This window comes from Urocampus carinirostris, chromosome 13 (assembly GCF_059441175.1).
Source record: "Urocampus carinirostris isolate Australia breed hairy pipefish chromosome 13, RoL_Ucar_1.0, whole genome shotgun sequence".
NCBI classification, from domain to species: domain Eukaryota; kingdom Metazoa; phylum Chordata; class Actinopteri; order Syngnathiformes; family Syngnathidae; genus Urocampus; species Urocampus carinirostris.
The window spans coordinates 30997082-31014303 of NC_142361.1; the positions used below are offsets into that span (position 1 = coordinate 30997082).

At 38.5% G+C, this 17222-nt stretch overlaps 2 protein-coding genes across 3 annotated transcripts in view; both read left to right on the plus strand.

Annotated features, from left to right (window-relative positions):
* galm (galactose mutarotase) overlaps nt 1-4734 on the plus strand; it is a 21464-nt gene extending 16730 nt beyond the window's left edge. For both annotated transcript variants that reach the window (XM_088351453.1, XM_088351452.1), the window contains exons 5-9: nt 47-139; nt 1727-1808; nt 2918-3068; nt 3150-3324; nt 4204-4734. In XM_088351453.1, the coding sequence (XP_088207579.1) occupies nt 47-139; nt 1727-1808; nt 2918-3068; nt 3150-3324; nt 4204-4284 (582 nt within the window). In that variant the 3' untranslated portion in view covers nt 4285-4734. The remainder of the gene's footprint in view (nt 1-46; nt 140-1726; nt 1809-2917; nt 3069-3149; nt 3325-4203) is intronic.
* A 1343-nt stretch (nt 4735-6077) lies between these two features.
* Nucleotides 6078-14480, plus strand: cdk1 (cyclin dependent kinase 1). The gene is made up of 8 exons (XM_088350708.1): nt 6078-6202; nt 6816-6854; nt 7980-8136; nt 9151-9274; nt 10813-10983; nt 12242-12405; nt 13881-14022; nt 14120-14480. The coding sequence occupies exons 2-8, from the start codon at nt 6818-6820 to the stop codon at nt 14234-14236; spliced, it is 912 nt and encodes a 303-aa protein (XP_088206834.1). The 5' UTR covers nt 6078-6202; nt 6816-6817; the 3' UTR covers nt 14237-14480.
* The last annotated feature ends 2742 nt before the right edge of the window (nt 14481-17222 follow it).

Consider the following 17222-nt stretch of genomic DNA (forward strand, 5'->3'; position numbering starts at 1 on the left):
ACAAGATAATGAAGATTCACAGTAAAAAATCGTACTTTCTGTTCAGGAGGAAACATTGACTATGGAGTATCGAGCCGAGTCATCTAAAACAACACCAATCAACCTCACTAACCATTCCTACTTCAACCTTGCCGGACAGGTAATTTACTCAATTATATGTTCAAGTATTATCTGACTTTCACTCCAGTTCACACTTTGCATAGTGATTCCACAAGAAAAACACAAATTACTATGCTAAATTGCAATAACCATTCCAGCCTAGATGGTAGTGTGCCCGCTTTGAGACTGGGAGGTCGCTGGTTCGCGCCTCGGCCGAGTCATACCTAATTGGTAAAATGGCGGCGCCCTCTGTTGGCTGCGGCTGCATCGGCTCGCTACAACGGGTCAGGTGTATCGACATTTCGTTCTGTGTACATTGTTACAAAGAATGACAATACAAAGGAAATTATTATTATTATTATTATTATTTAAAAATAGTAAAGAATTTGCAAATTGTATTTCTAGCCAATGGGAATTGGAGATCTAAAGACATACTATTGCTTCCAGGTAGTAATTGACATATGGAAGTGGACAATTAATATCAATCTGAACCAGAAAGAAAGAAAGGAAAATACTGAAAAGAAAAATTCACTACCCTGCATGATTAGGGTGGAAAGTTTTGAATAATACTGTAGTTGAGGGACCACTAATACAGACGCTCCCCCTTCTTATGACCATTCTACTTACCGAAAACGGTTGGTACGAACATTTTTTTCAGGATGTCGAAAATATCTGGACATTGCTGTAAGTTAGATTTTGTATTGCGTGCACCTTTTTCCGATAGACGACATTGCTGCAGTGCTTCTTTCCGCCGCGTGGCGCTGCGATAGGTTACCCAGCATCCACCCCGAAGAAGAAATCCGCCTTCTACTTCCTAATTTGTGTGTAAACACACTGCACTGTATCTCTATCACGCTACGAACTTTGACATTGTTATAGTTAAATATATCGTGCATCTATTCGATATGGTTGGTGTGACGTGTTAAGAAGAGGCGAGCCGTTTCTTTTGAAATTAAAGTGGAATAAGAAAGCTTGATGCGGTTGAGAAAATGGTTGGATTGCTTTTTTTTCGTCCACTTGTTGCTACGGAGGAGGAAGTCGCCTAACTCTTCCAAAAGTAAGTTAAACTTAACTTTAACTTCAGTCATATTTATTTGTGTAGCCCTTCATCACAAGGAGTCTCAAAGGACTTCACAGACCATAGAATGTCAACGCCTAATGTGTAGCTTTGTTTATCAGTACCTTACTCATCATTCAGCCTGCTTTGTAACGTTATAGAGCATATTATTTTATTAAACGTTAATTTTTCAGTTTCAAAACAATACAGGTAACTTAAACAAGCCTTAAACATACTTATAGAAAACCTTAAACATACGCAATATAACACTGAATTCAACTTACAAACGTTTGTCCGGAACCTATCTCGTTCGTAAGTAGGGCATCCTCTCTACCAGTGTTTAAATAGCAGTACATGTAATTTCTTAAAATTAAAAACAGGAAGAATGTTTAATTTTATTCCTTGGTAGAAGTTCGTCACATACTCTTCTTTTTGTCAATTCTGTGGAGGATAAAAATAAAAGGAGGAGAACCAAACAACTCTAGGGTTTACATTATGAATCTGGATTGCATAGAAGAACTTTCAAGCGAAATCTTGAATGTTCAAGTTATATTTTGCTTGTACTCACAGGCCGCAGGAAACATCTATGATCATGAAGTGTCTATCTTTGCTCATCACTATTTGCCAGTGAATGGCACGTCTGTTCCCACAGGTAAATAGATTTCATAGTTATCCATGGAATGAATATCCTTGGATCTTTTAGAAATACGTTGGTTAAAAGTTCATTTTTTGCCGGTGAGAAGTTGTTCCCACTCATTCAACTTGGTTATAATTGTGGTCATTTACTGACTCATAGATAAAAAAATGGCCCCTTTGATAATAACACTGCATCTCAAGGGCTTAACCTTTAAATCAGTGGTTCCCAAAGTGGGCGGTACCGCCCCCCTGGGGGCAGTGGAAAGATCTGGGGGGGCGGTGAGGAAGTAGGGGGCGGTAAGGGGGCTGCAGTCCGAAGGCAGAAGTTTGAACGTTTGTTTGACGATTTGTACATGAAATTGAATCGACATCGCGATGTGACATAGTGCGGTCATTAAACCGCAAAGCACTGCAGTTTTTCAAGGTTTTGTGGGTGATGGAGTTTTGGCCAACCACAATTGTTACTGTTCGAGTTTTAAAAGCGCCGACCAATCAGAGGCAAGTTTTAATGATAGCACAAGCCAATAGACGCAATTCAAAGTTTGCAAGCGCCACACTATGCCACACCCAACGTGTGAGCTCATTGAGTGTCATGGCGGACTCCGTAAACATAGTCCCAGAGTCAACAAACAAGAAGGAAACAAAGTTTGCACCGAAGAAGGGCGGTACATCACTTGTTTGGACCTATCTTGGTTTTGACGAAGCGGACGTGGAACAGAAGAAAACGCCTGTTGCAGAATTTGCTTTCGCGTAGTCACTAGGTTCAGAGAAAACACAAATTATTTGTACCACCACCTTAAAAATTATCACATATTAAAATACACGGCATGTCAAAAATGATTACGAGTAAAAGACGAAGAAGGTTTATCTACACGTGGACTGAGGGGTAAACAAACCTCCATCAAAGCAGCATGTGCGCCCTTCATGCCGTACGAAAAAAGTTAGATGTTGACATTGTTTGGTTATGAAGACATGTTAAAATAAATAATTGGTATGTTATTTTGTGATGGGGTGCTAGGAATTCACTGGGGAGGCAAGGGGGCGCCAGCCTGCAAAAGTTTGGGAACCATTGCTTTAAATGAAATGCTATCATTTTATTGATAAAAACCTTCCGATTTCCTGCAGGAGAAGTCAAAGCAGTGGATGGTACATCCCTAGATCTCAGGGAACCAGTTTTGATTGGCCCTCATCTCAAGAAAATTCCGAGTGGTGGATTTGACCACAATTACTGTCTCTCGTCCCCTGGGGACCCATGGATTGAGAAGATGGCTGCTAGGTTGTTAAAGTCCCTTATTTATTTAAAAAAAGACACTTGGTGAACACTTTTTGTTTTCTAACTGCTGTCCTCTAATTTCAGGGTTTACCACTCAGCCAGTGGTCGAATTTTGGAGGTTTCTACCAGCCAACCAGGAATCCAATTCTATACAGCGAACATTTTGGATGGTTCTATAAAAGGCAAAGGGGGGGTTAAATATGGAAAACACTGCTCTTTCTGTTTGGAGACTCAGAATTGGCCCAATGCCGTCAACCAGGTATGCTATTCCCTCCAGAGAACACGCAGTTAAAGGTTATCCATTACTGTAATCCCTCGCTACTTCTTGCTTTGTACTTTGCAGCCCAAGTGTATTGCAGGTTCAATAAAATTCCACAATTCATTATTCCCAATCGCATCTTGCCACAAGCGGGACTAGCATAACGCATTTTTGTTGGGCCTGGTTGGTCCACTAAAAAGTGAACTGCACTTATGCGGCTGTGATCCATTATCCTCGATCGCATATTGGTTCAAGCAGGGAACGGCAAAGTGTATTTTTGTAAGGCCTGGCGGCAATTTTCTGCCGTTACTGTATTTCCACCTAAACTGAACTGCACTCATCCAGCCGCAATACATTATCCTAAATCCCGTATCGTTAAGAGAGGGGACTGTCGGAAAGAGTGCTGTCCTGGCACACCAAAAATGAGATGCACGGTTGTGGCCATGTTTTATTATCTTCAGTTGACGATTGCTGAGAGCAGGAGCTGGCAGAGTTCATAATATTTTCAGTTCAGGCTGCTGAACCGTGCCAATGTGATCTACCTAAAATTAACGCCACCCGTGCGGCCGCGATCTATTATCCCCAGTCACCCAATGCTGTGAGTGGAGGTGGGCAGAGATCATGTCAAAAATGGGTGAAGGGGGGCGACTTTTGGGAATTTCACTTATTGTTTGAGGGTTTTGGTTCCCATTAACCATCATAAACGAGAGAAAACTGTGCATGGAACTGTTTAATTAATCCCTAATGTAATTATATTTCTTTGAAAATTGGTAAAGAGTGATTGAGACAGTACAAAACAGATATTCATGGTGGTTGTTATTCCATTGTTTACCAATATTCTTTCACATAAAATAACTGTAGTTGCTTTTGTCTTTTTAGGCTTCATTTCCTAGCTGCCTTCTTCATCCCGGAGAGGAATATCGACACGTGACTCGTTTCAAATTTACCTGTGCTGATTAATTTATTCCTGGCATTGAAATTGTGTATAGTGCCATGACAAAATATGTTTTGGAATTTCTCACTGAAAAAAGTATTCTGTTTTTAATATTGGACACATTTTTTTTTTCAATTAAACCTTACCGTAGTTTGTTATTTTGACTATCATGCACTGTTTACATGATTGTCACTGTCTGCGAATAATGTTGTTCTGATTTGATTTCCGCATACTTCCTAGATTTGTGTAACCAAGGAGATTTTATTAAAATAATAAAATAAAATGCTCAAGAAATTCCTTTTAGATCAGTTTGGAATACCTTTTCCGAGGGTTGGGTCATCTCCTGTTCTCTTTGCAACTTCAAAATTCTCTGATGTCTTCTTTTCTTATTTTGAGTTTCTATTAAACTACATTCTTATCACTCATACTTCTGTATAAAATCACCATTAAATGTCTTGTGATCTTTTTATAACGCACACAGTGTCTTGTTGAACTTTTTTGAACTACATATAAAGACAATGCCAGGTGAAATTTGTGTGTTTAAGTGGTCTGATCCTATGGCAACACGACATATTTACATAAACACATAATAAAAACACTCTGCAGAGAGCAACAAGCTGCAACCAAAAATGTAAACATGTTGTTGTTCCTGAATAAAAAAATATATATAAATCCGCCGTCACTACGAAAAGAGAGCCAATAAGAGAAAAACGACACTGTACTTGCATTACTGGCTTTACTTTCAAAATATTTTGCAATGAAAGGTATTTTAGTCCTCCAGTTGACATTTTTACATATAATACTCTCATAAATAATTGGGGGAAATTTGTCTTATTTTGAAAAGGTCAACACTTTGTTTTTCAACACTTAGAACAATAGAATAAAAAGATATTTTGAAAAGGTCAACACTTTGTTTTTCAACCATTTAAAACAATAGAATAAAGCAATAGAAATTGTGTTCAATACTTTTCAAAAAGTAAAGAGAATTTGCAGTATTGTTGTAATGGAGGTAGGAACCTTTGTGAGGTATCTGTTCACTTGTGTGGTTTACTATCACCCAAAGTCAAGTCAAGTCATGTTTATTTGTATAGCCCTTAATCACAATAAGACTCGAAGGGCTGTAAACAATAAAACGAAAAAGAGCAAAAGAAGAAAAAGAAAGCTAAGAAATAGAGAAAAAAATAAAGGAGCAAGAGATAAACAAATTGATGGATAGAGAAAAACAATCACAGAAGAGAAAAAGAAAGAATCATATCAGTGGATGGATTTAAGAAGAGTGGTTCACACAGCCTCATACCAACACACAACCCCCTATTTTTTTTTTTTTTTACAGAAACCCTGTGGATGAGGTCTAGGCCACTTTAAATCAATATTGTTGTGTGGTACCCGCGGTAATCCGGGACCCTAACATATACAATATTTGTATTTGAGTTAAATGCTTGTTTTGTTTTTTTTTTTTTGGTTTGGGCACTCTTGGCTTATGTTCTAAAACCGTTGTAATATAAATATTTCTATTTAAATGTGTTATACAAATAAAATAAAAATGTAAACAATTAAACACCTTTAAACCTGTTTGGGCTGTGTTTACCGTCATTTGTTAATTGATTGATGAACTAAATTATTCAATGACATTTCCAAGCAAAAGGGTTCCAGATTTTCAGTATAATATTAATGAAGATTTTACACATAAATAAATAGAATATATGATAATCGGAAACAACAATGTACCAGGAGCACCATGTTTTCTATTGTAACTTATATCTCGTGAACAGAGAACACGTGACAAGCTCCCTGTCTCTGATAGGTCGCCTTGAATTACGTCGCGCGGGCCTATTGGCTTATTTTGAATCTCCACGGCGTCAAATTTGAATCATTCTACCCCATTCGAGTTTGCTTTAGAGCCTAGTGTGAATTCGACGGCACGAGGCGACACATTCCCATCAGGTAATTCGGTTTAAAATCTGATTTAGATTTTGATTCAGTTATTTTATGTTTATATTTAGAGTTGTATTGTTAAAATGTGTCTGCAAGTGTTTGCGGAGCCCGGTGCTTAACAAAGGGTAGCTGTCGTTTTGCTTTATATTGTTTGAGAATATGATCTTCATTGAACTAATAGCAAGCGAAAATAATAAAAGTTAACGTTTTATTAAAATGATGGTGTAAATATTGTGTTCAGCGTTAATTCCTTAAAACACTGAGTTAACGAGTTTATGGCAAGCACTTCCGCTTCTAGGTCTTTGGTCGACTCCAGTTTTTTTTTTTTAAGTTGTGGAAAGTTTACACATTCAGCATTGTTTTATTTTTTATTTTAGTTTTTTAATAATAATTATCACGGTTTTCACGTTGTCTATGCGCACATACATTTTAAAAGTTTTAAATTGATGAGCGAAGTCGACTGGTGGTTCATGTTCTACCCGTGAGTAAATAAACGGTCAATAAAATGTGTTTTTTTTTTCACTCTATACAAAATATATAAAGGTTCGGAATAATACCCCGAAAAAACAAGTACTCGTCCGGTTTCCCTACATTTAACTGCAATATTTTCCTCCCCTCTCAGCAATGGACGATTATTTGAGAATCGAGAAAATCGGAGAAGGTGGGTATAACTTTTATTTGCTTTACATTTGGAGGAATTCATTTCCATACTTTTTTTTTTTCTTTAAAGGGACAGTATGTATTATTTGATCCTTAAATGTCACTGTATCGTGTAGTGCAAGTGAAAACAAGTGCTAAAAAGCACAAAGGAAGAATACAAACTACGGAGACCAAAAGTGACCAAACGGTGGTAGTTTCCCTTTGTCCTGTTATGAACAAGGTTTATTTTTTACTTTTGGGGGTACCTGCAGTTGCAAGATGGTGGACAACTATGTCGGCATCCTCCAGGTCAGGGGTCTCCAACCTTTTTCAGACTGAGAGCTACTTTTTGCTTCAAATTAGCGCAAGGGGCACCCAGTTTTATGTGCATCTCTCCAATGGTAACCAAGCTAGATGACTAAATAAAAAAGGGTAGCTTAATGGTTAGCTACAAAGGTAAAATTGAAAGGGGAGCTGGATACTGTGCAAATGAATGAGCTTGCAAATTTGGTTGCCACAAAGCTAAAAGGGTAAGATAACTAGCAAAAAGCTAAAAGGTGGCCGGATAGCTTGCTAAAACTTAACGTTTTCTTCCTCATTTGCTTTATAAAATCCATTAATTGGATTTAAGTTTGTTGTATTCCCTGTAAAATTAATAAATCAAAAGATGCATAAATTGAGTACACAGATTCTCATTCTACTCCCTTAATTGCCTAAAAATAATAATTGGATTAATTATTAATAACTGGAGTTAATTTATTTGAATTACCGAAATGAAAACTTGTAATTACTATGTTGGTACTATGTTGTTAGGTTAATTATTAGAGATGTGTTAATTTATTCAAGTTTTAGTGTATTCAATAAATATTTATCCTGGTCGGCCCGCGACCAAAGGTGTGGTTTGAGTTATGGCCCTCTGTATAATTGAGTTTGACACACCTGCTCTCGGTAAATTTCTTGACCTACAAATGTTTTTAAGAACGCACATTTATACTGTATATTTTTGCTCAATACCGTAATTGTTTTTCTAACGAATGGGGGATTGTTTTTTTATGTCAAGGAGGCACTAAATAACACACACTGTCCCTTTAAACACTTTAATCATGCTTCTCAGAATTTTCTTATTTCTATTCTGGTGCTCTTGCAGGCACGTATGGGGTGGTATACAGAGGCAAACACAAAGCCACTGGTAAAATTGTTGCAATGAAGAAGATCCGTCTGGAGAGTGAGGAGGAAGGGGTTCCCAGCACTGCAGTTCGAGAGATTTCTCTGCTTCAGGAGCTCAAGCATCCAAACGTAGTAAGGTATGGTCACTTAGTGCATAAATGGGTACCTAACTCATATTTTCCCATTTACAAGTAAACTTGTGAGTTATATATACTGTGAACAAGAATATGAGAAGAAGCGATCTGTTCATGCTAAACTGTAAATTTCAAACGTGGAATTAACTTGATTATTGTAAAGACACCTTTTGGGTGGCATCATTTCGGAGTTTTAGGTATATAAACAGTTTTACAGCCCATGGGATGACCTTTTTTCATTTTATGCAAGCCTACTGCCTGTTCTTTGTATATTTGATCAAACGATTGCAGGAAGGCAGAAGGGTGAACCTCTTTTCTCAGAAATGAATGAATACAAATTCTGGTGTCTTAGTACATAGCTGACATTTTCAGACTGAGATTGGTGAAAAAGATGAGTTCATTATTGAGGAATTCATGGAAATTCACCAGACAAATCAATTGGTTGATAAATATGTGCACATCCAGTGGAAAGTTCTTTGGGCGATGCATCGACTAGTGCAAGCCTAATTCAGTTTAATAACCTTTTAGATTTCAATATGGAAAACATTTGATTCAGCGTAATAATCAGTTGTTCAATCCAGAAAGGGTAACTTTATCTTTTTCCCCTGACTCCTTGAAAATGTTGGTTAGTTATTGCCACTTGTTTAAACTGGCTGGGTGTTTAGTATGGGATTAATCCTGACAGCCAGGAAGATTCAATTTAGGTCAATCTACACCCACTACCATCCAAATATTACTCATCAGTTTTACAATTGTTTGCAATCTTAATTGCTTTAATACTGGTGTCAAGTCATTTTTATTTGTATAGCCCTTAATCACAAAGAGTCTCAAAGGGCTTCACAGGTTATTACAGACAATTTTTTCAGACTATTATTACACCATCCCCTGATCTGGAACCAACATGAGGGCAAGGAAAAACTCAAAAACCTCAACATGAGGAAATAATCTCTGCAGAATTTTTTTCACTACTTAAATGCTCTACCAAACAATGGTAATGGTGTTTTTTGTGATTCGCAGCCTCCTAAATGTCCTGATGCAGGAGTCTCGCCTCTACCTCATTTTCGAGTTTCTGTCCATGGACCTGAAGAAATACCTTGACTCTATTAAATCCGACCAGTACTTGAACCCAATGTTAGTCAAGGTAACTCGTACTTAAATCTTTCTCCAACATTCCACTTTCAGTACTGTTTGTCGTTTCCCCAAAAGTTCAATGATTTGAGGCACTTGTGACAATACTTATATATTCACTCCCCTTTGCTTGCTGCAGCAGTTTTACTCTCAAACTTAGTTGGAGCTTCGCGAAATCAGGCCAGTTGTGATCGAGACCTCTCTGACTAACTGTTGAAGTGGGACTTAATCCGTTTTTTCCCCCAAAAGAGTTCGAGCATGAAAGATCGTAGGAGTCGGGAGGGTTGGGAAAGGAAACTTAAATTGCTGTATAATGGTTAATGTAAATCAAAGGCAGATGGCTCTGAACCCCCAGTGCCCCGGATAAAACGTTCGAATATAAATATGGTATACAGTAAGTTTTACTTATTTGTAACATACGTGCATACAATTGAATACATTTTTATTTTCCTTATGTTTGACATAATTTGAGCTGGTACTGTGGAGTTGGTGGGTGGATGCAGAGGGCGGTGAAACTGCAGCTAAAATAAAAATCTTTCACTTGCAAGGATTGTTGTGTCCATAGAAGACTGACTTAATCACTTTCTTTTTCTCAAAAATGATCCCAAGTTTTTTTTTATTCTGGACACATTCTCTAAAGAAGGTAGCTATGCGTGTGCTTTCTTCACATTTTTTGATGATCGTATCGTTTCCATGGCTGTTTTTTTTCTTCTCCCTTTACGCCTCTGCAAGTGTTGGGACCCATACCTGATAATTACAGGACTGTATCGCACTAACTCAGAACGTTTCCATGAAGCGCATGAGATTCATAAGTGAAGGAAGGCAGAAAGGCATTGTGGGAGTTAGTACAGCCAATAGTATATCAGCATTTTCATGACTGGGATGCAAACCAAAATCGGACTAGCCTTTTACGATGCCGACCAATTGCAGACATCCATCTTAAAGTCACAACTCGCCAAATAATCTTTTTCAATACAATAAGGTAAACATGTCATAAGGCGGGCTTGCTGTATCCCGGGTGTCTATAGTATATCGAAATAATACCAGTAATATATTTTATTGGGGTGATTGCGGGCGTATAATTGCATCTACAGGTACATGAATTGGGCTATATTTTGTTCCCATTCACCTAGAATATTTAATGAGAACATCAAAGTCTTTGGTATGAAGAGAGGAATTTGCAGCTAGAACTGTTTGAAAGTGTTACAAACCAAAAAGTGCTTAATATTACTTGGATTGACAAGTGCACAAATCCAAAATAAGCACTAACTAAAGCCTTGTTTTGTCGACTTTGTCAGTGCATACAGGCGAGCATTATCTGCAAGAATTTGATTGGTCTTAAAAACGGCAGGCAGAAACTGGATTAACGTTTTGACTATAATACTGCAGCAGTTAAATTGTACTTCTTTTAATAGGAATTCTGTTAAACAAAACGATAAAATAAGCAATAGAATGCACGAGAACCCCCTCCTTGGTGACATTCTGACCGCATCTTTGCCCATTTGTCTCATTCGTTGTTTTACTTTTTATTTATTTTTTTTACTCCTACAGAGCTACTCTTATCAGATCTTGGAGGGCATATATTTTTGTCATAGTCGACGAGTCATCCATCGGGACCTGAAGCCCCAAAACCTTTTGGTTGACGACAAGGGAGTTATCAAACTGGCGGACTTCGGACTGGCTCGAGCATTTGGAGTTCCTGTCAGGGTCTATACCCATGAGGTAAGGCTCCTACCAAAGGGACTATCTATTATCAGTAAACTGGTTGACATTTGACTTAGGAACCAAGTTATCTCATAAACTTGCGCAGAATTTGATACTGAATAAGATCTAACCCAGGGGTTGGCAATCCAAAATGTTAAGACATATTTGCCCGAAAAAAATGATTTGTCTGTAGCTGCAAAAAGAGACATAAACTGTGTGTCTTTATATTAGTTATATTACCCTACTAATAACATGACTAAGTTGAAACTTCATTACAATATTAATGAATGACATGGTTTTAAGAGACCAAACCCCCCTGCAATACTAACCTTTAATGCCGATGGCCAAGCAGGGAAGCAATGATTACCATTGTTGTAAGTCTCAGGTATGATTTAGGCCATCAAGCTACGAATTGTTTCATTGGTTTAGTAAAATTTAAGATAAATGCAATAAAAAAATCCAACTTTTGATGTCATTTTAATTTGAGGATTCATAAAACAACATAATGGAAAATGGCTAACAAAACTAGTGCAATAAAATGCAGCATGCATTAATATTTAAAAATGAAAAAACAAAAGCAGCCTTTTAAACAGATGAAGTAGGTAAAATTGCGTTAATACAGTTAAAGTATGATTTCTTTACCTTTTGGGGCCCTTGGCCAATCAAACACACGCCTGGCTTGTGACGCTGCCCCTTTAAGAGTTGCAGCTCGGCTTTAACGGGCCACACGAGAGTGGAAAAGAAGCAAAAGGAGAGATTTGCCTCAGTCTTTCATTGCATCTACGTTCTCCAGGCAAGTGTTCAAGCCTGAGAGAAACAACTTCACATCACAATACATGACTTTGTTGCAGTCGAGGCAACAACTTTTATCCTGCGGTTTACAAGCCGAAACCCGTGACACAGTGCCTGTAAACTCGCACCAGATGATTTTTTTTTTTCCCTCTCATTTTCACCCTTGTTTTTGCAATCAATTGCAACCCCTGGTTGAAATGAAATGTTCTACCCATTTTTACAGCATTGAATACGTTAAGTGTTGGTGTTATATTTGTCCTCATACAGAAACTCAAATACATATTTTCCTCCCCATCTTTTTCAATTCGTAAACATTTTTTGGAAAAGCGCCAGGAAGCCACTCGGCAGCGCTAAAGATATGCATGCAGCTCCTGAGCCGTTGGTTGCCGACCCCCTGTCCAACCATTCGTCCCTCAATTCCATGTCAAATGACTGCTAACACACTCTTAAATGACCTGCATGGTAATTAAGGTTTTCCTTTCAGGTGGTAACCCTTTGGTACCGAGCTCCCGAGGTTCTCCTGGGTTCTTCACGATATTCAACTCCGATTGATATTTGGAGCGCTGCCACAATCATTGCAGAACTGGCCACCAAGAAGCCACTGTTTCAGGGAGACTCTGAAATTGATCAGCTGTTTAGAATTTTCAGGTATGGTTCTCAGTGCATTTTGTTTGTTTGAGCATTACTATATGAACTGTAAGTGCATTTTAAATTCCTTTTGTTTTAAAGCACAGGTGTCAAACTCACGGCCCGCGGGCCACATCCGGCCCGGCGTAGATATATCCGGCCCGCAAAATAATTTTGTATACATCTACTATAATGGATGAAACGCTGATAACTTTCAAACTATACTCCGATATTAAAAACCACAATGACCGAGAAATTTATGTTATCTGACATTGCCGGGAAACCCGTGGAGCTTTTGTGGCCGTAATTAAGGAATTTGATGTAAACGGCACTACAAGACAAAACTTCAGAGTAAGCTGAAAAACTGGAATCCAGATACAGAAAGTATATGAAGATGTTTTTCACCAAAGCAAATTCCCAAAGTGAAAAGCACAAATTTTATATTTCCGTTTTTTCATATTTTCAATTTGTATGGTTTTTACAGAAGATATTTTTATGGAGAGCAACAATTTTTAATTCATTTAATGTTTAAGTTTGTTGATTCTGGAATAATATTCCTGACTGTTTTAAATTCATATTTATTCATGTTTTTTTTTGTTAAAGGTACAGTTTTGTGTATTCAATAAATATTTATCCTGTTTGGCCCGTGACCAAAGGTGTGGTTGGAGTTCTGGCCCTCTGTATAATTGAGTTTGACACTCCTGTTTTAAAGGTACATTATTGTATTGAAGAGTTCATACAGGTGCTTGAATTTTATTTTCCAGGATTTAAAAGTGCTTGATTTTTGGGTGAAGTTCTTGTAAATGTTCGAAAGTGTTGCCATGTTTCTCCACCAGTCTGCTTTAAAATGGCGTTGACACCGCTCTTTGGTAGCTTTGCCATATATTTCTTCTTCCCTCTCCTTTTTCTGCAAAAATGGCTTTGTAACGTTGAGGACAATCCATTGAATCCAACCGTGATGAATGTATTCCAAAACACACGTTAATGCAGACAGATAAATAGTCACCTGTTTCGTTGGACGTTGCTTCTTGTAAGCAGTTTGTTTTCGCCACGTATGCATTTACAAACAAACTCTATGATAAAATTTTGCGAAATCTGCAAATTTGACTTGGCAAGTGCTTGAATTTGGACATTAAAAAAAGGTGTATGAACCCTCCTGGTTGAGTAATGGTAGTCTGAAAATACAGCTACAGTGGGTGCTTTGCAAGTGGCGCCTGGCTTTTGGCGACATCCAGAGGGCATTAAAACTGCAAGTGATTGTTTGTTTGATGCGAAGCAGGTTATCTTACTCCTGTACTTCTCTGCATTGTCTCGCGGGGCACACAAAATGTCATGGCAGGCTAGGAGTTTGACACATGCGCTTTAAATTGTGACTTATTGCTGCAATGGTCAGGATCCATAGATATTTCCCTAAGGATTAAGTGAAATGTCAGCGATTGCATTTTATTGTATTGTTTTTAAATCTGAATATCTTTGTTTTGCGTCATTATTATCAGGACCTTAGGAACACCGGATGATAATGTTTGGCCTGATGTGGAAACCTTGCCCGACTACAAAAAGAATTTCCCCAAATGGAAGCCTGGCAACCTCGCATCAACTGTGAAAAACTTGGATACGGATGGTCTGGACCTACTAAAAGTAAGATCATTTATGCTTGTTTGCATAATGTTGATCTAGTCTGGAATGTACCCGGATAATCCTCTCGATCAAACCTGACATCTTCTCTCACTTCTAGAAAATGTTGCTCTACAATCCTTCCAAAAGAATCTCAGCCAGGGAGGCCTTGAATCATCCCTTTTTTGACGATTTGGACAAGTCAACCTTACCTGCGGCAAATTTTGAGCAAATCTAACATCCGCCTTGATTTCTATTTCACAAACAAACCACAATATTTATCCTGTAAATATTTTGTGTGTTGGCGCTAAACCCTTTAACAAATGTTTGTTGTCTTTCCCTTTCATTAAACAAATAGCAATACTTTTAGAACTTTCGGCGCAGAGTTCAATAATCTGTCATTGGTATTCAATGGCTGTATATGTGGATTTGTTTTACCAAAGTTTTTTTTGTGTGAGATTAAACATTTTTTATATATGAAATGTAGTTATTTGTCACTAAGGTAATGATGATAAAGCCACTACACAATGGTATGGAATGACATTCGGGCCTGGCTCATTAAGACTGGTTTCAAAGAAGATTTCTCAAGGAACCATTTCTTGCAAACCCATCTCTGCAAGTAACTTATAAATAAAATAAAATAAAGAACATTCGTAAATCTGACTAGTGCACCGGTTTAAAAGTTACATGCCCGAATTTGAGGAAGAACTGTTTTTGTAAAAGCCTGCCACACGCTGCAGGCCTAGTAGATAAAATGAAAAAAACGTTTTGCTTTAAATCAGCTGAAAAATGTCTAGAACAGAAAGGGATCTATTTCCCCCTTTTTTTGGGGACTTCTTCAGCAGATGTCATTCTCAACTAGCACAATAGTAAATATTAGTTTATTAACAGAGGGCCACTGTTGATAAAGGGTTACATGGCACAGCAACTCACCCCATGGTGTGCTGTGGGCTTAATGTTGGGAAGAGTGAAGGCATGAATCTTTGGTGACTGTGAGTGGTCTTGACTCAGCCAACTCACTTGGGGGATATGTCTTTAGTATATAGATTTACAAAGGGGTGCTGAAAACAAGATTTTAAAAGCCCTTTCAATCACCTCAGCATGTCAACATGCTGAGCCATAAAGCTGATCTTAAGCTCTCCCATCCCTTGCGCAAATGACTAAATGATAGAGGAGACTGAGTATAGCTGCCACTATGACATTAAAACTAAATCATAAATTTTTGGAGTCTAACAATTAGTTGTATTTTTCCTATTGGGCCTGGTTATCAGTCAGATAACTCCATCCTTTTTCTGCACCACTTATCCTCAGTAGGGTCACGGGGGGTGTTTGAGCCAATCCCAGCCATCCTCGGGCAGGAAACGCCCTGAACTGGTTGCCAGCCAGTCGCAGGGCACACAGATGACTCACTCGCTCATTCACATCTAGGGACAATTTAACCGGCCAATTATCCTGACATGCATATTTTTGGAATGTGGGAGAAAACCGGAATGTGCAGAGGAAACTCACGCAAGCACAGGGAGAACGTGCAAACTCCACACAGGAAGGTTTGATCTCATGACCTCAGTAGTGTTCCACGGACGGGCTAACCACTCAGCCGCCGTGTTGCCCAGTCTGATAACTCAGCATGGTAATTATTGTGTACCCCTCCTGGGTAACAATTGTCAGCATTTTTCGACTACTGTAAATAAACTTAAAAAAAAAATCATGAAGTAGCAGTAAATTCCATCTCTCATCTCATTAGCCGTACCGCTTATCCTCATTAGGGTCGCGGGGGGGTGGGGGCTGGAGCCCATCCCAGCCATCTCCGGGCGGTGGGCAGGGGACACCCTGAACTGTTTTCCAGCCAATCACGTAGTCAATTGTTGCATTTATATAGCGCTTTTCAAGTCAATGAAGACCTCCCATAGCGCTTTTAAATGTGCTTCACATTTACCCATTTACACACACACTTTCACACACCAATAGGGAGTCAGCCATGCCTACCTGCTTAATGGGGGCATTAGGGATTCAGTGTCTTGCCCAAGGACACTTCAACATACAACACTGAGGATCCGGGAATCTAACCTGCGACCTCTTGATCCGAGCGCTCTACCTCCTGAGCTAATGGCGCCCAGCACATGGTCTCTATCACTTTGCCACGTGCGCAAGGGATTGGAGAGCATGCGTACAGTCTGTTGTGATTGCATAATTTAAAAGGCAGAGGTAAAAAAAAAAAACACTGCACCTTTAATTCTCCTCATGCTGGAGTATCCTCCCCCTGCCTACATATATGTCTTAGATATGGAGATGCTGTAATCGCGGCCTATGCAGCCCTTTGAGACTCCGTAAGTAAGAGTTTCCACAAGTGAATTGACAATATTCCCGTTCAATTTGATATTTAAAGTGTCTAATCCCTTAAAAATGTGTTTTTCCCTTCCTGATCCTGTCAGAGTCGCATACAGTTGAAGTATCGCACAGATGAGTCAAGTTTGAGACTAAATATCTCGAGTCACAGAGCGCAAGGAATATTTTGCAACAAGCTTGCACACTGCACAATACACAAAGAGGTAAGTATTAGTTTCAGGAGCGAGCAGCAGCAAGTCAACTGCAGGAGAGAGAGTGGGAAAGGTGAGAGGAGAGAGAGTGGGAAAGGTGAGATGGCACAACATTCATTTGGACAGGTAACTTAAAATTAGTTTTACCTGGTTATATCAGTATCAGAAATTATTTTCCCCCCATTTTATTAACACTCCACTTATTGAAACATGAATTGTTTGTACATGATTCAATTGTTTGTTTGTTTGTACATGATTCAAATTGAATCTTTTCTTCCGGCGCCGTCACGAATGGCAGCCACTCCAGCAGCTCCCGTGTTATTTTCGATTGTTCTCGATTGTTCTCAGCTCAGGGATGCTGCTGGAAATGTGAATTTCCCTTCGGGGATGAACAAAGTATCTATCTATCTATCTATCTATCTATCTATCTATCTATCTATCTATCTATCTATCTATCTATCTATCTATCTATCTATCTATCTATCTATCTATCTATCTATCTATCTATCTATCTATCTATCTATCTATCTATCTATCTATCTATCTATCTATCTATCTATCTATCTATCTATCTATCTATCTATCTATCTATCTATCTATCTATCTATCTATCTATCTATCTATCTACAGTTTTGCCAGAATTCAGCTCCATACCACTAGTTGGTGGTAACTCACCAAAGCGTATTA

Excerpts from the sequence above, each read along its gene's own strand:
- cdk1 (XM_088350708.1), top strand. The coding sequence starts at position 6,818 with ATGGACGATTATTTGAGAATCGAGAAAATCGGAGAAG. Across the intron at positions 8,137-9,150 it reads AAGCATCCAAACGTAGTAAG|CCTCCTAAATGTCCTGATGC; the intron begins GTATGGTCACTT and ends TGTGATTCGCAG. Across the intron at positions 9,275-10,812 it reads TGAACCCAATGTTAGTCAAG|AGCTACTCTTATCAGATCTT; the intron begins GTAACTCGTACT and ends TTACTCCTACAG.